Here is a 19668-nt window from a genome sequence, read left to right on the forward strand (position 1 = left end):
AAAACATTACTAGTACGAACAGCACCACGATAAAGAATCATAAGCCATTTTGAATTAAGAATCGTAAGCCATTTTCATTGAGAGCTTTTTTTAACCCTGCGAGTCTAATTCATGCGCATTTCAAAAGGAAAAAACGACATCATTCATGCACAAAAACCACTCAAACCACTGCGAACACCGCTTATTTCTTGCCGGCCTTCTGGGCAGCCTTGGTGACCTTGGCGGAGCCACCAGCAGACTTCTCGACGCCTTTGATGACACCGACGGCGACGGTTTGACGCATGTCACGGACGGCGAAACGACCGAGAGGGGGGTAGTCGGTGAAGGTCTCGACACACATGGGCTTGGAGGGAACCATCTTGACGATGGCGGCGTCACCGGACTTGATGAACTTGGGGCTGTTCTCAACCGACTTACCGGTACGGCGGTCGATCTTCTCAAGGAGCTCGGCGAACTTGCAAGCAATGTGGGCGGTGTGGCAGTCGAGGACGGGGGCGTAACCAGCGCCGACCTGACCAGGGTGGTTAAGGACGATGACCTGAGCGTTGAAGCTGGCAGCCTCGGCAGCAGGGTCGTTCTTGGAGTCGGAAGCGACGTTACCACGGCGGACTTCCTTGACGGAAACGTTCTTGACGTTGAAACCAACGTTGTCACCGGGAACACCCTCCTTGAGCTGCTGGTGGTGCATCTCAACGGACTTCACTTCAGTGGTGACGTTGGAAGGAGCGAAGGTAACGACCATGCCGGGGGAGATGGTACCAGTCTCGACACGGCCGACAGGCACAGTTCCAATACCGGAGATCTTGTAGACATCCTGGAGGGGAAGACGGAGGGGCTTGTTGACGGGACGGACGGGAGGCTCGATGGCGTCGATGGCCTCAAGGAGGGTCTTACCGGTGACCTTGCCGGTCTTGGTCTCCTTCTCCCAGCCCTTGTACCAGGGGCAGTTGGGGGAGGGCTCAAGCATGTTGTCACCGTTGAAACCGGAGACGGGGACGAAGGGAACGACCTTGGGGTTGTAGCCGACCTTCTTGATGAAGTTGGAGGTCTCCTTGACGATTTCGTTGTAACGGTCCTCAGACCACTTGCAGGTGTCCATCTTGTTAAGAGCGACGATGAGCTGCTTAACACCGAGGGTGAAAGCAAGCAGAGCGTGCTCACGGGTCTGGCCGTCCTTGGAGATACCAGCCTCGAACTCACCAGTACCGGAGGCAATGATGAGGATAGCGCAGTCAGCCTGCGAGGTACCAGTGATCATGTTCTTGATGAAGTCACGGTGACCGGGGGCATCTGTACGGAACGTCAGATATGCTCGTAGACTAAGGTTGGAAACGAATTGAACATACCAATGACAGTAACCTCATACTTGGCAGTCTGGAACTTCCAGAGAGCAATGTCGATGGTGATACCACGCTCACGCTCGGACTTGAGCTTGTCAAGAACCCAAGCGTACTTGAAGGAACCCTTACCGAGTTCGGCGGCTTCCTATAGGGCTGTATTAGCACCATGTTCCGTCCTCGAACCAGTATGTAGACCAAGTATCCTTACCTTCTCGAACTTCTCAATGGTACGCTGGTCAATACCACCGCACTTGTAGATCAAGTGACCGGTGGTGGTCGACTTACCGGAGTCGACGTGACCGATAACGACGATGTTGATGTGAGTCTTGTCGTCCTTACTGTTGGAGAGAAGCACCCGTCAGCCATTTGTCCAAGTAGGAAAAGAGTTCCCAACCCAGAGAGGGATGGAGAGTGATGGAAGAAGTCCAGGGGTGAGACGCTTACCCCATGGTGAAGGTGTTTTGTGTTTTGAGACTTGAAAAGGTCTAAAAAAAAAAAAGCTGCTCAGATACTACGGCACGACGCGTAGAGGTACTGAACAACAAGAGAGGTTAGAGAGAGGATGAAGAAGGATGGAGGAGGGAGAGGGAAGGAGGGAAGATATACGTACTGAAGCGGACGGGGAGGGAAAAGAAGAAAAAATTTTGTGGGAGGGGCGAGGAGGGGAAATCCTTATATGGAGGGGCAAGCGAGAAAAGTCCACTCAGTAAGCGGGCTCAAACCCTTGGCAACCAGCCCTTATCATTGGAGGGGCAGAAAAATTTTTTTTCTCAGTCTCTGCGTCTGAGCCCCACTTCTACTGCGGGACCAACGCAGAATCTTCCTTTCTCCTCTGGGCGGAAAATCCTCTTTTGGACAGCGACTGGCGGCGGGAATATGGATTGCCCCTCCATTTGCTTGGTTACCACTCCACTACGCCGAAGGCAAAAAATCTCTTCTTCGTCGGACCAATACCATTTCTTCCTATCCAACCTCACTTCAAGATTTTACTCTCCACTACGGTTCAGAGAAAAAAATTTTTTCTCTCTGGACATACGGAGTATGTATTCGCATGTACACCGGAAATAATACTGGGCATCAACGCAGCAAGTGGCGGCTGTTCGTTTTGTTTGCATCAGCACCCCGCGGCTGTTGTCCAACATGATTGGTCAACGGGTCATGTGGCATGCCCGAATCGTTGTCCGCCAGCCCAACCATCCAATGGCGACGTCCAGAAGAAATTTTCTTTCTGCTTGCCACGGGATCGCATCCGGAGCTGCGTCAGGTCTGTATTCCGTACGGGGGACCTCTGGAACGGTCCGAACTCGCGTAGAATACGAAGTTGAACTGCCATGCGCTGCAAGGTGATACTTGTGCTAGTTCTCCGTAAAGCACCCGAAGGTTATCCATGCTGAAACCGATTCCGTATTTGCAAGGAAGTATGTGGACTCTACGCGTATTGCCACGCCAAGCATTATGCAGTATAGACAGCGAGGTCCTCTAGCTTTGAAGCTTTGCGGGCGAGATACGCGATCTACGTACAGGCTGGTGAAAGTAGCAGCCCCAAAGTACGGTGGTCGTCGGCCACTTGCATTCTGGAGTGCCCGCGGCCATGATAAAAACATTACCAGCACATACTTTTGACGAACGCGGTTTTCTCTTGATGAACGGGAACTTTCGTATATATCAGAGCATCAATTGAGAAGGGCGAATAAATCCGTATGTATCTGCCTGCACTAGCCTCATTCAGAGAAGATGCTCTGTGCTCAAGATCCATCTCTTACGAGTCTTTTTGTGCACCATCTTTTTTTTTTTTTTTTGAGACTTTCATGCCCGAAGTGGCTCATATTTGGAACGTGCCCCGAGTAAGCCCATGGTTACCGCCAATCCAGAATAGAGTGATTATTCGGGCCCGGTTTTAAAACTTTTCTTTTTTTCTTGCCGCGGCGGATCTGACAACTAGGTCAATGAGGGTATCTCGTTATGGCTATCTCCGTAGAAACTCCATAGAAGTACAAGTGAATATCAAAAACTTTTTACCCTCGCATATAACTCCCAACAAGTCAAAACACATATGAATAGCGCCAGCCGTTTATTCCCCTCTCACAATCGACCGGAGTTATTATACGATCATCTTCGGGGTTTCGTGGACCGAATATCAACCGTTATCGGAAAGCCGCATGTAGAGAGGTATATCGGGGAAAGGGTAGGGTTGAGGGTAGAAAGAAAAGGAATTAGTTTTCACGCCATCTCGCTCCGCATGTAGTACACTATCAAGAAAAACGACTCGTCAGCATTCGCATACACATGCAACGGGATTCGGAAAAGAAACACACCTTCAGGAATGTAGTCATAGGTTCATCAGCACTCCGAATCTGCAACTGGAAGAAGTATGCCCGGTCTCCATTGCAGTTCTCTGCCGGACATTGCGCTGTACACAGAGTAAGCCTTCCATGAGCCCAACCGGCAATGCGCTTGTCCACCACTTACTGCCCATGCTATCTGCGTTCGCAAACTCTTCCTTGCCGCCAAAGACATCCTCAACCTCCTTCTGTTTCATGGGCGTTTTCTCGGACCACCCGCTCTTCAGGATATATTGATAGGGACATGTGCGGCATTCGAATCGGTTGACGCCCAGAGGGTACTTGGGGGACGGATCGGCGCGGGAGATGGTTAGTACGTTACTACAGTTGGGGCAGACTATGGAAGAGAGTCAGCTTGTTCCTTCAGATCAGACATTCAATGATTCCTGCATCGCGGGGCAATACTCACAAGTCAACGGCATTTTGAAGGCTGTAGACCACTGAAAAACAGGTTAACAGCACGCAGATATATCAATCCAAGGCAATATTTCTTTTCGTCATAAAGCCTGCATCAAGGCTGTGATATTCGATACTCTGCTTCCAATTTGCGACGATAACAAGCTCCTGCAGGCCTTATCGACCAGCTCTGTCGTTGACTGGGCTTGCCGCGCGCCTAAGGCAACCGTTGCCGCCGTTTGAAACATGCCCCGCCATGTTTCTCGACACGGAAAAAAGGTTGATCCGACCGCTGGCGGCATTGAGAGCGACGTACACGCATTGGATGTTCAGGAGACGTGGAATACAGAAAGAGTGTGAGAGAAGAGACTCTGTAAATAGCAGAGCTTGGAAAGTTTCTTGGTAAGTTAGTGTGATGATACGTGGTCTGGCAATAGCGTGGAAGCCATTGACCGTTAGCAAATAGACAGCTTGCCCCGTTACACCCGGATCCCGCTTACATTTACGATCCCCGAATCGGATAACATCTCTAAATCTATACCACTAATCCTGGAACACAAGCAAAATGGCGGACGATGTGAGTACTGGGAATTTATCGCGCCCATGCCAACAAACTGACCGATTAGGGTGCCTCTCCCCGCGAACTGGTCGTCGAGGCCTGCCGACGGGACCAGCCGCATTTGATCGAACAAGTTCTCGAAGGCATGCAGGGGAAATCCAACGAGGAGGTTGCGGAATTCTTCAACGGCGTGGTGGATGCATTGGGTAACTACGCTCTTCACATCTGTGCCATGTACGGCAGTTGTATGTTCCACTCTTTTGTTTTGTTATCCGGACTAAACACATACTAACTGATATGAACTTGGACAGATGACACCATGGACTCCCTATTCGACATCCAATACTTCGAATGTGACCCCGTCACCCGCCGTGACCAAGAAACCCCCCTCCACACCGCCGTGCGCTACGCCAACGAGAAGGAAGCCGAGGTGGGCACGGAGATGATCAAGATGATGTGCGAAGCAGGCTGCGATCCGCGCGTTAGGAATAAGGCTGGGCAAAAACCGATCGAGCTGGTGTACAACAACCAGGAAGCCAAGGCTGCGCTGCAGCAGGCGGAATACATTCTTGCAGAGGGTCTTAGGGATGATGCGGAGACTGGGTCGGTTCATGACAGTGCAAGTGACAGCGAGTAAGCTGTTATTTTGTTCTTGTTATTGTTTTCGTTTCTTTCTGCCGTGGTGTGTTGGGATAACGATGGATATATGTATACGACCTTGACGATCACCTTTTATTTCTTTTCTTTGTCTGATACTTTGGAGAGTTGGTTTGCGTTGCGCCGATATGCCTTCGTGTTTATATTAGACCAAGAAATTGAGCATTCTGTTCCTGATTGAGAAGTCAACGTGTGGATTTTATACCAATCCTGGGTATCATTGAAAGTACTAAACTAATTACCGAGCAAGAACACCATCAAAAGCTTCAATCGTCCTCTTCGTCATCATCCTGTCGTCTTGACTGTCTTCGCCCGCTCCCTTGATCCTCATCTCCATTCTCATCCTCCGCCTCGGTTCTCCCAGCTCTCCTCATCCCCAAGCTCCTCGCCAACTGTTGCTCAAACTCCTCCATCCGATCCCTCTCCAAAGCGGTCATATCTCCTGACTCCGCAACCTGTCCATAAACCTCCCTCACCAGCCCCGCAACCCCCTGAGTCCCAACCTCCATCTTCCCCCGCGGCCCAACCATATACTCAATGATCTCCTCACCACCATCCATCTCCCGGTTGCGGATGAGGTAGCCTTCCTTGCAGAGCCGTTGCAGGAGTTTGTCCGTGCGGTCGATGGGCGTGTATGTGTCTGCGTTCGTGCGCTTCAGGTACCGTTCTAGCTTGGACTCCTGTAGCGCGCCGCCGTTAAGCAGGATCACGGCGATGATGAAGCTGTAGATGCCGGTGTAAGTGGATTCCATGGGAGCTTTGGTTGGGGGAAGGATTTGGGGTGTGCGGTATTGCGATGGGAGAGTGCTGTTTAGGATCCAGGATTTGTTGCTCGATGAGGGCTTTTCAACCTTTTGCGCGGCTGTTCATGTATTAGCACATTCCTTCTCTCCTTCAGCATACTTCATAGGCGGACGAAACTCACCCCTCCGTTGACTGATAGTAACCTTTTCCTTCCCCGGCAACTCCACCATCTGCATCCCAAACCTCTCCTGCAACGCCTTCTGCGCGCCCTGGAACACCGCTTTAAACTGTCTCGTGCCCTGCTCCCCCAATACCTTCGCGCTGATATCCGTCCGCCGGACAACCTGTCGCGAGTACTCGCTCGCCAGCACCAGACGCACCAGTTTCTTCACCATCACGTCTGTGCTGCTTGGCGCGTGGGTCGTGCCGTCTTCATCTTCGTTATCGTCATCACTGCTGTCTGCTGCGGATTCTGTGTCGGAGTCTGCTTGGGTGTTTTGAGTTTCGCGGCGGCGGCGGCGGGGGGCTTGTTGGGTGGAGGGGCCGGCGGGGGAGGAGGCGTAGATTTCTTCGTCGGGGTCGGGGTTCTGTTTATGGTTTATGTAAGTATCCGTTCGATTGACCTGTTCGATTGAATTGGTTTTGGGGTTGGTGAGGGTGGATGGTGGACGTACGCGGCGTTTGCGAACGAGGGGCATTTTGTGTCTTCTACTGTGGCCTGCGCGGAATTTAAACGACTAGCTAGACCGGATTGTAAATAGTAAATGCGCTTGTAGCAAGGTTGTAGAGTGTCCTCGCAAGATGCTCTCGATAGTTAAAAGGTTGATGCCCATGGAACGGGTCATCCGCAGACGCGTTTGACGCGCTTCGTTGTGGAGCAGCCCATTTTACCCGTTTTGGGTAATTCTTATCATTGTTCCAACGACAGCCCCATGTCTCTGCGTCTGAGCGTTTTGGAATGCAGTGTACTGAATGCTTATCGTCTGGTTTTTCCCAATGTATCCGATTCTTCACAATCATGTGGCAACAACTACTGGCTGTACGACATGTCATGCCCGTATAGGTGCAAATTTATCGGACACCGGATACTTACTTCAAACATCTGAGTTGATGTACCTGCATAGAACGGTGCGTTCAGTTTATAGAAATAACTAGCTGCAAGAGAATGCTTGCCTTGACGCCGGATTTTTGAGCCATCCCCTTGAGACTTGTTGGCTCGATGGGAGGGGAGAGACATCCAGGTAAGGGCTTTCGGCAAGGTAATACCAGGTTGTCTAAATCAGGGTACGTCAATGTGGCCGGCTGCTGCAACGATGCAAACCCCAATCAAGTCACTGAAAGTACAATGATGATATAACATTTAGAAAGTAAATTAACAGTTTTAGTACTCATGAAACAGAAGAGCTAGACAGCCAAGGAGAGGTATATCAGAACTGAAAACACAAGGTACAAGGGAAAAAAAAAAAAAAAGCGAAAGAGACAGGCATAGTGTCAAACAAAAAAGGGAAGAAGCATTACATCGCAATCAGAGAAATCACTCAGTATTCGACTTGTCCTTCTCTTGCACAGCATCCTTAGCCTGCTCCTTCTTCGTCTGCAACAAAGAGCTAACATAGGCCAACGACTCTTGTGACAAGATAAGTCCGGTAGTGATAACGGCCTTGCCGCTCGCAACATACCCATCCCCACCACATTTCTTATACTCAGACCCGTAAAGCTCGACAATGTGACCCTTCGCATCGACCACAATGCGAACGGACCCCTGCGCACCCTCATAAATCGTAGTCCTCAATTTTTCCGTATCCTCCCTGATGATGGGGAACCGCATGTCAATCCGAGACAGCCCCTTGTCGCCCAAAGTATCCGCTCTGGCCAGGTACGGTGACACATAGCTATATGGCTTGGATAGATAGGGTAGGACGGGCTTGGCTAGACGGGTGTATCCTTGGTCTGCGTAGTGCAGCGACTTGGCGCCATACTTGTTGCTCTTGAAGGTTGCGATGGAGTCGGAGATGATGGGATAGGAGGTGAGGTGCTAGATAGAAAAAGAGGGGCAGTCAGTCATCGTGCTGTTCTTCACTACTAGGAAGAGAGCGTTAAAGTGACTTACATCCAGGAACTGCGAGTGATGGAGCTTTTCACCGTTGACAGTTACCTCTCCCATGGTTGCTTTCTCTGCGTGGGGCATCAAGACGATGTGATCTGTAAGAGATGGTCAGGTATAGATGATGGAACGATGAGCGAAAGACATACCAAGTGATAAGATTAGATATTAGGAGATTTATTCGATCAAAAGAAGGATAAAGACAGGCAGAAAGAGATGGAAAATGAGAAAAAAGTGACAGGAGTGCAGATTTGGGAGGTGATAATATATGAGTTGGTGGTATAGAGCGCATGTGATAGTGGGTCCGTCTCTTATCTTCGTTGTATGATGTGCAGGACTTGATGGCGTCAATCAGGTGATAGGGGAACACAGTTATAGACCAGCGTAATGATGACTTGATTTATTATTACTATTCTAGCAGACATTTAGAGTTGCATTTCTCTCCCATGAAGCACAAGAAGCATAGATTGTGCCATTTTCGCTGAGATAGCAGAAGCAGCATGTGATTGTGGATCCTTCCTTTTTCGGAGAGGCAATGGAACATGACAGCCCATACCAGTTCACTGATAATGGCCATGTCCGCATCCGACCAAAACAATTCAATTATTATTTGCTTCGACTTTTGCCGACTCCCCGGTGAAATTGAGGGGTTGAGGGGTGCTGCAACTTGCTGGGATTATATTGCGCTGATGTTTGTTGGCAGTTATGCATGCATGCATGCCCTGCAGTGCTCGATAATGATTCGTACAGAGTGGACGGGATGTCAATGGGTAAAATTGTGTAGATCGGGGTTGTGCACCGCACTTGAGGCGAGATGCCCATGTCCCTCCGTGGACACAGTACACCTCAGCAAGCGGCATCATGAGATACGCCTTAAGATATACAGTCAGGTTTCCATGTAGGAGACTGTAGTTAAGGGTCGCGTTTCGTTGCAATACATATTCAATTCTGCTGTTACGGTCCACAAACGTCGAACAACAATTTTAGCGACAACAGAGTTCTCCAGACCAACGTCAGCTAGATTGGCAGGGAACATACTCCACTTCGATTAATTTGCTTGTAGCGCTATTGTTCTAGGATCAATGGCCTGCTCCAGAACGCACTAGATCCAACCGCTACGAAATATTACTGCGCATGATAGGCAAATTGTCTACACTCATGTCGAAGATCTCGGAGTCGAAAGTCCAAGCGCTGACGCCGATCCTGGTATTGGCCGAGGAAACTCTATTTGCCATTCGATATCGAGACGAGATATCGACCGGAGGGAATATACACTGACACGAATCGTGGTGTCCTTGCAGCCGAGGAAGTCGTAATTGAACAATAGGGTCTGGCGCAATCGGATCGTATGCTGGTTCCGGACTAGTTTGCGATTCGCGTGTCTCGCCTGGACAAGGGAACTGAAGAGTAAATGACAAACCGCCAGAGTTGCAGGACACCATGGAATTATGAACGTTCGTATTTTTTTTCATTCATTTCGACGGACGCCAGTTCGCAATGGCGGCCTTCATTAAAAGAGAAACATGGCCAAGTGTGCGACTTGTTCACCGATACATTCCCAATTCTGCTTCCAGCTATGGTATATGTGTTTATTTTATTCCATGCTCCCGAACCGAATGTGATCGATGCAATTTTATCCCTCAGTTTGCCTCATCCAGGAACCTTGCGCGCTCAAATGACAAAATAACGCCCCCGATAACCCCGTTTAGAAACCTGTCACTTGTCAGTATCGTCCAACTCAACACAAGATCGGAAAGCGGGCACGTACGCAGAGGAGTGAAGAACCACCGGTTCTTGCCGCTGGTGTATCTGTCCTCAAGGGCCTTCTTGATGGTCTTCTTGGCGTCCTCACGCTGGGAAACCTCCTTGAAGGTCTCGGGGGTGACGGTACCCTTGAGACCCTCGAGCTCGAGGGTGTAACGGGTAGGCATCAAGTGGTTGTAGTTGACAACCTTAATGAAGGGCTTGACGCGGCTGCGCTTCTCGACGGTTTTCTTACCCATACGGCGGGTGACCTTCAGGGGGTAGCGCTCGATACCGGCAACGATGGCGTAGGAGAAGGGGTGCGCCTTGGAGCCAGAGTCTTGAGGCTGGACAATGACGACCTGTAATCGGGGAAGCGCTGTCAGCACTCGTTCGTTGTATTCCATCCGCATATCCCTTTTGTGTTCTTCGTATCTCCGCCGTTCTATTTTGGACATATCCCGGCTCTCTCTCCAATCCTTTCGATTCCAACTTGTATGGCACAACGTCTCGCCGAATATCGTTTCCTCCAGGATCAGGATTATTGCTGTCGTACCTTCTTACCGGCGTAACGGCCACGGGTGATGATGGCCACACGGCCCACTTTCATGACTGTAACAAAACCATTCCCGTCAGCATTTCTGGATCGAAAAAAGGAGACCTGTACAAAAAGGTCCAAATAATGCAGTCGAGCAATTCGAACGCACACTTCATTGTGAAAGTCCCGGTGAGCGGCAAGGTCGATGGGGTGGTTGTCGTAGTGCTGTCGGTCGAGTCGACGTGAGGTTCTCCGGCCTCTTTTTTTTCGCTTAGGTTGCGACCGTGGCTTAGGGCAAAAGACGGGTTTGCGATTGTGGTTTGTGTGCGGGGGTTTGATTGGCTGAATAACCGACAGGCTGAGACCAAGCCTGACTCAGCAATGTGTCTTAAACAGGTTTAGCGTCCGCCGTGAAACCTGAGATCGGAAGAATGCTCGGCCGACGGATCGACTCACCGCCTGCAGGTTTGTTTACCGGACAACGGATCCGTTGCTACGGCGCGGCCCTGATGTGGAAAGCGCAGATTGGGTGCTCAGCTCCACCCGATGTTTTGCTTGGGGTTTTGTATATCAACTTGGCTCTTCCTACTTGCAGCTCAGCGCTTCGTCCACCTCCATTTTTTCTCCTTAATCTATTCAGCAAAGACCACTTCGGTTGCTGCAGTCTTCTTTGCCTGCAAGTCGTCGCAATCGATTCGTACTTGTTTCTGTCGATACCTCTCCCATTGTATGGTTCTTGTTAAAGCCCGAATTGCTTTGTTCGGGCTCTGCTGTTTTTTTTGCTGCTATCTTCCTTTGTTTCTTGCTTTGACGACTATTTTATGCCCTTACGACCCTAATTCATTTGACGACCACTTTGTTGCGATACCAAAAAAAGACGTTGTTAATTCGTTTCTACTACCCCCCGAGATAAGATACCACCACCATCACCTCCAGTTTGAACCCCCGACTCTACCACTCTACAAAGGAAAATACATTGCCATCATGCCTCACAACCGAGATGCCTCCCGTGACTCCCGTGACCGGGATATGATCGTGCGAAGCCAGACAGTACCAATGTATGTACAGCCCTAACCCAGAAACAGTGACTCCATCGAACCATTATACGGGATGAGGATGAAAACTGACCTTTGGGTGCTTCAACTACTAAAGGTGGGATAGCTCGGATCCTGAACGGGCGCCTCCGCCGCTTCCAATCAATCCGGGAACCTCGAGTCCCACGACGAAGTCCAATGTTTCGCCCAAGGTCCAAGCTGTTGCGGCGAACTTTGCAGAGAAGTGCCGGGATAACGTGGCTGCACCTTACACTACCAACCCAATGCCACCAAAGCCTTTGTCGCCGGAGAAGTCATTGATCAAGGGCAACTACCATAAACGCATGCAGTCGATGCAGAACACAGACACCAAATCCGAGTTTCTCAACTACCTCGAAAGTAAATCGCCCGAGAAGTCGCTGCGCGCATCAGTGCTGGATGCGAGCCCGAAATCTCCGAAATCACCGAAATCACCAGAAAAGTTTAATAAGAAGCTGGAGATTGCACCCGCGGACAACCAGGAAGGGGAGCGTGATCCTCCCCCCCCTTTCGGAATCAACAGCCGCTATCTCTCCAAGCCTATTCTCAACGAGCCTACTCCACCGTCGGCTACTATGTTGGCCCTTCAGAACATGCAGCTCCCCACTGAGAGTGAGACATCGACCTCATCTCGAAGCAAAGAGAGTAGCCCCACCCCGTTCATGGGATCTCAGACTACTGGACCGCAAAATGATCCTCACAACCCCGGTCTCGAGTCCCTGTCAACGCAGATCTACAGCCTCACGGACATTGCCAGTAATCTGCAGCGTGAGATGGCCCAGCTGAGCCGTCGAAGCAAGGACAACGCTACAGACTTGATCAGCCTGAAAGCTGCAACCAATGCCAGGGACGAAGACATTCGAAAGAGCCTCCGCGAATTGTCGTCGAATCTAACCACCAAGTTTCTGGATGCAGAGACCACCGGGAAATGGGATTACACTTCCGTCTTTGGTTCTGATCCCGGTATTAGCCACAGGGACCGCGCCAGATCTCCGCATGCAAGGAAGAGTCATTCTATACCTCGGATGCCTAGCCCTGGCCCGTTTGCCGCTGCTATGGAACGCGATCTTTGCGGATCTCCAGGTCCTATTTCGGATGGATCGGCCAGTATCGCACTGTTGGAAAAAGTTCTGCGTGAAATGGCAACCAGAGAGGGCCAGGAAAATCTTTTGGATGCTGTTGATGAGATTAAGTCGCGACCGATGCCCGACGGTCATGGCAACAACGCCGATCGAGCTATGACCGATATGCTCGAGGAGATCCTACAGATCGTCAAAAGCAACTCGGGAAGTCAAGCCCTGGTACGATCGAAAGCGTCGGCCAATCCATTCGAAGGAAGCTCCAACAGTGACCGGCCGCGGGCACGGTCCTTGGACCCAGAACAGGTTCTGGCGCCAGATATGGAGATCCTCCACAGCGACAATGGTTCCGTGGTGGAGCCACAATACGAGCGTGACCCTACACAGGAGATGTTGCACATTCTCAAACGAGTCAAGACTAGCGTCATCGAAGGGGGTGGCCTGACCAACGAGGTCAAAGCCCTTGTCCGAGAGTTGCGTGGCGAGGTTCTAGGCATGGGAAGGAACATCGCAGAGAAGCTCGAGGAGGATGAGCGCGCTCGATCCGTTGAAGGGGGAAAAACCCAGCCGCTCACGAAGGAGGAGGTAGCAGCCGTCGTTGATGCTAGTCTCGCAGATCTTAAGGAGCTCTTGGCGTCGGTTGTTAATGAAAGCCGACAGAGCTCATCCGCCTTTGCTGAGCTGCGCTCATCGATGAATGGTGATGAGATCTACTCCATCGTTAAGCAAGCCTTGGACGAACAGTCGTCGACAGGGCCGCATGGCGATGATGTGCGGAAAGAGGAGATCCTCGAGACAATTCGCGAGGGCTGGGAGACATACAAGCCCGAAATCGAACTGCAAAACTTTGGTCTAGAACGTGACGAGATCCTCGAATGCCTTTCGGAAGGTCTGAAGTCATACCAGCCGCAACATGAAAACGCCGTCACATACGACCAAGTACTCGCCGCTGTTCAGGCCGGGATGCAGAGTTTCGAGCAACCCCCATCGATTACGAAGGACGAGATTATTCAGACAATTCGCGAAACCTTGTCAGGACCCGAAGTTGCTGCTTCCCAGTCCCTGGCCGACGAGCAAGTCACTCGGATGAAGGATGAGATACTGCGGGCAGTTACCGAGTCCGTCATCTCGCAGAATACGTTGACCAGGGACACTCTGAACTCTGGCATTGGTCGCGATGAGGTCTTGAGAGCGGTCTCTGACGGAATCGAAGCGCACTTTTCCCCGTCAAAACGTTTGGAGCAACCGCAGGTGACCAAGGAGGATGTTACCAATGCTGTTAACGAAGCATTCTCAGCTCAGCATAGCGCTCTTAGCACCCAAGCCCAGTCCTCACCCGTGACTCGAGATGAAGTCCTCACTGCCATTGCCCAGGGATTCGAGAACCACAATCCAATTGCCCCGGAGATTGAGCTCAACAAGGATGATCTCATGGATGCCATTTCAGCTGCCCTAAACGAGGCGACCGCATCGTCCAATAACAACATTGGAGACAAGGTGCTGGAGCGCTTCCATGAAGTTCTTGGAAGCATGAAGGACGAGTTCAGGCAATACTCTGATACCAACGGGAATGACAACAAGAACGTTCTCAACGCTGTCAAGGACGGCGTCGATGTCATTCGGAAAGAAATTGAAGGCTATGCTGCGAATACTGGCCAGTCTTCTGGCAAGACCGAGATTCTGGAGACTGTCAAGGAGGGATTCAAACTTCTGCAAGCGGATATGGAGAAGGTAGTCGCTGACGCGTCTTTCGCCAATGCGCCCCGTGGTAACCCAGACACCCCGGAGCTTCTGGATGCCATGGAGAAGGAGTTTGAACATCTTCGCCAGTCCATCACGTCCATGCTTATGCGCAGCGACTTGTCGAGCGACAAGGAAGAGATTCTCGACGCAATCAATGATGTCACGCAATTCCAGAAGAACCAGCCCAAGAAAGAGGATCTCGAGAAGGCCATCAAGGAGCAGTTTGAGAACCAGCCGGCGCACGATGAGGTGGTTAAGATCATTAAGGAGGAATTCGAGAAGATCTCCAGCTCGATGAACACGACTTTTGCTGCTTGCTCTGAGCCCACAACCAACAAAGAAGACATCATCGCTGCTCTTCGCCAAAGCTTGGAATCCTTCCAGGACGAGGCCACTCGATCAAAGAGCGGTGGTGAGGCGCTGCTTCTCAACGCATTCAATGATGGCGTCGGTGCGATTAAATCGGATCTTGCGAAGGTCCTTGACAAGCCGGCCGCATCCGATGCGACTGAGCTTCTGGAGTCGCTCAAGGAGGGTCTCGCTGGCTTGAAGGCCGAAGTCGAAGCGATCCGGAAGTCCCAGCTCGATGCCGACGAAGCCACCGCGAATGAGGGCAAGGAGCTTACGCTTGCGAAAGAAGTCAACAGGAGCGACAATGTCATGGACGGCCTCAGAGTTATGGTCGGCCAACTTCAAGCCAAGGTTGAATCCATTGAGGCTCCTCCAGCCCCCGAACCCGCTGAGGATGCGTTGAAGAAGGATCACTTGGATGAAGTGGTCGAAGGTCTCAAAGAGCTCAGAGAGTCGGTGGCTGGCATCCAGGCTCGCGAGACTCCTGCTGCTGACGAGGCGGTCGCCAAGAAACGGGACACCGATGCGATTGAGGAGTTGCTTCGCAGCACAAAGGCTCAACTCGATGAATTGAAATTCCCTGTACCCGACGAAATTGCCAAGTCAGAGCAGGTCAGCGCCCTTGAAAACGTTGTCAAGCAAGCCAACGACGCCATTAGCGAGCTCTCGAACCGACTCGAATCTGAAGGTCCTACCAAGACTGAGATCGGTACCTTGGAGTCTCTGTTGAAGGACATATGGATTGCCTTCGATGAATTCAAGAGCAAAAGCGAATCGAAGGAAGAGGACTCGGAGAAGGTGGTCAAGTCGGACCTGCAGACCGTGGAGGCCATGGTTTTCGAAGTCAAGACGCAGATCGAAGAGCTCAAGCTTCCTGACGTGGAGACCCTGCCCACGAAGACCGATATCGAAGGACTCTCCACCCTCGTCACTCAGCTCCGCGAGAAGACTGAGGCGGACAATGAGCTGGCTGCTAAGCGGTTCGATACACGGAAGAGCGAACACGATGGCATCGTTGAGAAGGTCGATGCAGCCAAGGCAGTTGTCGAGAAACTCGGCGACGAACTCAAGAGCAAGCTGGATGGTAGCGGCGAGGGTCTTTCTGAGCTCAAGCAAGTTCTCGGCGGCCTGGCTTCATCGGCTCAATACTACACTACTGTGGAGAACATCAAAGAACTGTCGGACCTCATCACCAAAGAATTCGAACAGGTTCGCGGTGACCAGGAAACTGGCAAGTCTGAACGGGAAGAGAAAGATGCCGCGGCAATGGTCAAGCATGATGAACACCGGGCCGCCATCATTGCTGAGCTCGGCACCAAGATCGACGAGAAAATTGCTGAAGTTGTGGCCAAGTACGATGAAGCTCAGAATGCCGCGGATGCCAAGTTTTACGCGACGGAAGAGCGAGACAATACTAGCCTCGAAGCTATTACCAGCACTAAGGCTCTGGCGGAAGACATCAAGCTTGTGATCGGCGCCATGGACAATAGCCTTAATGAGAGCTACGAGCGCATCAACACTGATACGAAGGCGTTCTTTGAGAAGATCGACGAGTCGTACAACCAGGTCAAGGCGAGCCAGGAACAAGCCCGGGCAGACGCTGAGAAGACTGCGGCCACTACTGACCGTCTGGAGACTGAATTGCACCAGTTTCATCCCCAAGTTCTGGAGGGCGTCCAGGAAGTCCTTACGATTATTGGCCAGCACTACAGCCACTCCCAGAGGTCTACGCAGGATATCAAGACGGATATATCATCACTGCCTTCGTCTATTGTTCGTCTTCTGCCGCCGCCCCCCGAGGTATACGACGATACGAAGGCCCAGGAGAAGCTGGACAGTCTCCTCGCACATGCACGGGATACTCACGTTCAGGATGCGCTCAAAGTTATTGTCGAGCGTGTGACGAGTGAGCAGGTTCACCAGAAACTCGACCAGCTTATGAGCCACTCTACAAGTACCAACAGCCAGGTTTACGATAAACTTGAGGAGTTACTTGGCCATGCTATCAACTCCAATGGGCCGGTTCACGACAAGTTAGATACGCTTATTGGCCACGCTACAAATACGGACCAGTCTGTCACACAGATGATGAAGCTGGATGAGATCCACAAGGACATGATGGACTCGTCCCGTCGCATGCAGGAGATGCTTGTCGCTCAGTCCGCTATGATGGCCGAAGATAATGATCGGAAGCGCAAAGAAGCGGAAGAGGCCGCTGTGGCGTTGGAGCGCAGGAACGCAGAGAAGGAGCAGGTCGAAGCAGAGATAGAGAACTTCCGAGATGAAAAGGAGTCCCTGCTCAAGATCATCTCTAGTCTGAAGTCGGAGAAGGAGGACCTTTCCAAGCAGAATGCGAAGATGAGCAAGGAACTGTCCGGTCTCGAGATGGCGCTCGAGCTCCGTAACGAAGAGATGCAGGTTATGGAGGAGCGAGCCGAGAGTCTCGAGAAGCGGATCCTGGAAGGTGTTCTTGACCACGCTCGCAGCGTCCTTGTCAGGGGTCCCAAGCGAACGAATTCCAAGCGCGCGCGTGGTACCCGGGCTCGTGGTCCTAGTGCCTCCAACGGGAGCAAGGATGGCCGTGGCAACAATGTTGCCGTGGCCTTGAAGAAGCGACCTTCGCAAAAGGAATCCAACAAAGAGCGAAGGATCTTCAGTCTCAGCCATGTCACCGGCAACCGTGGAGCTGGAGGAGATCGACAGGTTAGCAGTGGCAGTGGAATCGCGAGTCTGAAGCGAAGCCACTCGGTCAAATCGAACATGTCCCAACGCATGTCGTCCTGGTCCATTGCCAACAAGGAGAACGATGCATTCCCCGAGGGTGATGAGAGTGACACTGGCACGGAGCAGAGGACCAACTACCTTCGCAACGGATCGGATGTCGAAGGTGAAGATGACGATGTGCAGACGACCAAGGGCAACGAGACAGATGACCAGCTTGATCACTTGGACGAAGAGGCGAAGCGACTGGTGCTGTACAAGAAACATCAAGCGACTGACAGTGGTGTCGGGACGGAGATCTCGAGTGGAGCAGAATGAGAGGTCGATTGATTGATATTGATATGTTTTATGCTTGTTTATGATTCTTGTTCCATCTTTATATTGGTTCATGTTGATATACCACCCTATACCACCCTGCACCTGTTTGGCTTTTTGATGTATTCGATTCCCCCCTATGTTCATGTTTTGTTATCATCATGACCCTTTCCTTTGTTGTTCCCTTTGTGTAACTAGTCCCCTCGACAAGAATAATCCAACCAACCTATATTTAAGTCTAAATGTCCATCCTTGTAGTCCTGTACAGTAGACCTGTCATGTGAAGGTGCTGTAGCGCCCCAACAGATTTCCGCCTGAGAGTGACGCCTTAGGATAAAGGCAGCAACATAGCCAGCCTCGGCCGGGCTGATAACCTATTTAACGTCGGAATCCCGTCAGCCTCCGGGAGCTCCTGCTTGACTTGATTGTCGTGTGCCAAAGCATGGCAGGAAACGCTGTCGTCTAGATTGTCACCACTCTTTTTCTTTAATTGGTGTACGTTACACTAGATTCAACGGCATAGAGTGACGCTGGGATATTCTCTGTCCAACTCTATCATCGTCATCAAAGAACAGCAATACTCGATTTCTACACCGTCAGCACCCCAGGTCGGGGGCAACGACACCACCATTACCATGCTCGACCCTCTTCCCCCACCTCCATCATGGCTTCAAAACGCCGTCGAACCCTGGGCCCTCTACTTCAATCTCCCCACGATAACCGACCACATCCATGAAGTCATCCTCGCCTTCGTCTTCTACCAATTCATTCATTCCTACCTCTCCCCATGGCTCTCCCCGGTCCTCTTCCCGCAGCACTACCCGAACTTCAACAAACGCACCAAGCTGAACTGGGACGTGCATGTGGTGTCGTTTGTACAGAGCACAGTGGTCTGCGCTGCTGCCTTATGGGTGCTATTTACGGATAAGGAGCGGAAGGAGATGGGTGTTCTGGAGCGGGTTTATGGGTATACCGGGGCGTGTGGATTGATCCAGGCGCTTGCTACGGGATACTTCATTTACGATTTGTATGTCAGTGTGATTTATGTGAAAATGTTTGGGCTGGGGATGGTGTTTCATGGTGTTTCTGCATTGTGGGTTTTTGCGCTTGGTTTTGTGAGTTTCCCTTGCCTTCCTCCCTTCCCAGATTCAGAATGCTGATTGCTATATGCTGCAGAGACCATTCGTTAATTTCTACACCCCCGTCTTCATCCTCTACGAACTCTCCAGCCCCTTCCTGAACATGCACTGGTTCTTTGACAAGGTCAACATGACCGGCAGCAAAGCCCAATGGTACAACGGCATGGCTCTGCTCTCCGTCTTCTTCTCCTGCCGTCTTGTCTGGGGAACCTGGCGCTCCGTCCACGTCTACAGCGACATGTGGCAAGCCCTAAGCCAGACGTGGTCCGCGACTGCCTCGTCCGCGTCGACCTTGGACCCCGTTAACATCAGCGCGAACGTGTTCAAAATTCGTGATGGCAACCTCTGCGTCGACGAGGCTTGTGCGAAGGCACAGGCGGAGATCTCGAAGTACTCGCATTACACTGCCGCGGGAACGCCCACTTGGCTTGTCGTGACGTATATCCTGTCAAACATTGTGCTCAACTCGTTGAACTATTACTGGTTCTCGAAGATGATTGAGACCGTTCTCAAGCGGTTCCGGGGTCCTGCTGCTGCTCCTACGAAGAAAGAAGAGAAAGAGGGTGTTAAGGAGGAGGAGGAGAAGGACGTTGTGCTTGATGCGGCGGCGAAGCTTGAACAGGAGCACGATGGTCTGTTTCTTGCTGAGGACCAGAAGGCTTCCGTACTCAACAGTAGTACTCCTAATCTCGTTGAGGATTTGAGGAAGAGGAAGGTTGCTGCGATTCCTAGTTAGGCCCGTCTTCTTTCTTTGGTCTTCTGCTGCGGAAGTCAATGTTGAGTGATGGTGTCTTAGGACGGCTTATATTAAAGCTTGCTGGTTA

General features: G+C 51.3%; 8 protein-coding genes across 8 annotated transcripts; 3 read left to right on the forward strand and 5 right to left on the reverse strand.

Annotated features, from left to right (window-relative positions):
* Positions 1-181: 181 nt before the first annotated feature.
* TEF1_1 (elongation factor 1-alpha) lies at positions 182-1789 on the reverse strand (the record flags this gene model as incomplete). The annotated part of the gene is made up of 4 exons (XM_043275593.1): positions 182-1290; positions 1347-1485; positions 1549-1678; positions 1785-1789. 4 exons carry the CDS (start codon positions 1787-1789, stop codon positions 182-184), a joined length of 1383 nt encoding a protein of 460 aa, XP_043132185.1.
* A 1764-nt stretch (positions 1790-3553) lies between these two features.
* On the reverse strand, positions 3554-4104 carry RPC11 (DNA-directed RNA polymerase III core subunit RPC11; the record flags this gene model as incomplete). Its single annotated transcript, XM_043275594.1, has 4 exons — positions 3554-3589; positions 3656-3750; positions 3810-4019; positions 4092-4104. The coding sequence occupies 4 exons, from the start codon at positions 4102-4104 to the stop codon at positions 3554-3556; spliced, it is 354 nt and encodes a 117-aa protein (XP_043132186.1).
* Positions 4105-4643: 539 nt separating this feature from the next.
* On the forward strand, positions 4644-5274 carry ACHE_11067S (ankyrin repeat-containing protein ANK1; the record flags this gene model as incomplete). The annotated part of the gene is made up of 3 exons (XM_043275595.1): positions 4644-4655; positions 4705-4882; positions 4949-5274. The coding sequence occupies 3 exons, from the start codon at positions 4644-4646 to the stop codon at positions 5272-5274; spliced, it is 516 nt and encodes a 171-aa protein (XP_043132187.1).
* A 286-nt stretch (positions 5275-5560) lies between these two features.
* On the reverse strand, positions 5561-6736 carry ACHE_11068A (MAGE domain-containing protein; the record flags this gene model as incomplete). The annotated part of the gene is made up of 3 exons (XM_043275596.1): positions 5561-6156; positions 6220-6625; positions 6713-6736. The coding sequence occupies 3 exons, from the start codon at positions 6734-6736 to the stop codon at positions 5561-5563; spliced, it is 1026 nt and encodes a 341-aa protein (XP_043132188.1).
* Positions 6737-7572: 836 nt separating this feature from the next.
* ACHE_11069A (putative pathogenesis associated protein Cap20) lies at positions 7573-8226 on the reverse strand (the record flags this gene model as incomplete). The annotated part of the gene is made up of 2 exons (XM_043275597.1): positions 7573-8073; positions 8149-8226. 2 exons carry the CDS (start codon positions 8224-8226, stop codon positions 7573-7575), a joined length of 579 nt encoding a protein of 192 aa, XP_043132189.1.
* Positions 8227-9847: 1621 nt separating this feature from the next.
* On the reverse strand, positions 9848-10599 carry ACHE_11070A (60S ribosomal protein eL27; the record flags this gene model as incomplete). Its single annotated transcript, XM_043275599.1, has 4 exons — positions 9848-9855; positions 9911-10247; positions 10442-10497; positions 10593-10599. 4 exons carry the CDS (start codon positions 10597-10599, stop codon positions 9848-9850), a joined length of 408 nt encoding a protein of 135 aa, XP_043132190.1.
* Positions 10600-11152: 553 nt separating this feature from the next.
* Positions 11153-17708, forward strand: ACHE_11071S (uncharacterized protein; the record flags this gene model as incomplete). The annotated part of the gene is made up of 2 exons (XM_043275600.1): positions 11153-11481; positions 11576-17708. 2 exons carry the CDS (start codon positions 11153-11155, stop codon positions 17706-17708), a joined length of 6462 nt encoding a protein of 2153 aa, XP_043132191.1.
* Positions 17709-18340: 632 nt separating this feature from the next.
* ACHE_11072S (TLC domain-containing protein) lies at positions 18341-19580 on the forward strand (the record flags this gene model as incomplete). The annotated part of the gene is made up of 2 exons (XM_043275601.1): positions 18341-18820; positions 18882-19580. The coding sequence occupies 2 exons, from the start codon at positions 18341-18343 to the stop codon at positions 19578-19580; spliced, it is 1179 nt and encodes a 392-aa protein (XP_043132192.1).
* Between the last annotated feature and the right edge of the window lie 88 nt (positions 19581-19668).

Source organism: Aspergillus chevalieri, chromosome 1 (assembly GCF_016861735.1).
Source record: "Aspergillus chevalieri M1 DNA, chromosome 1, nearly complete sequence".
NCBI classification, from domain to species: Eukaryota; Fungi; Ascomycota; class Eurotiomycetes; order Eurotiales; family Aspergillaceae; genus Aspergillus; species Aspergillus chevalieri.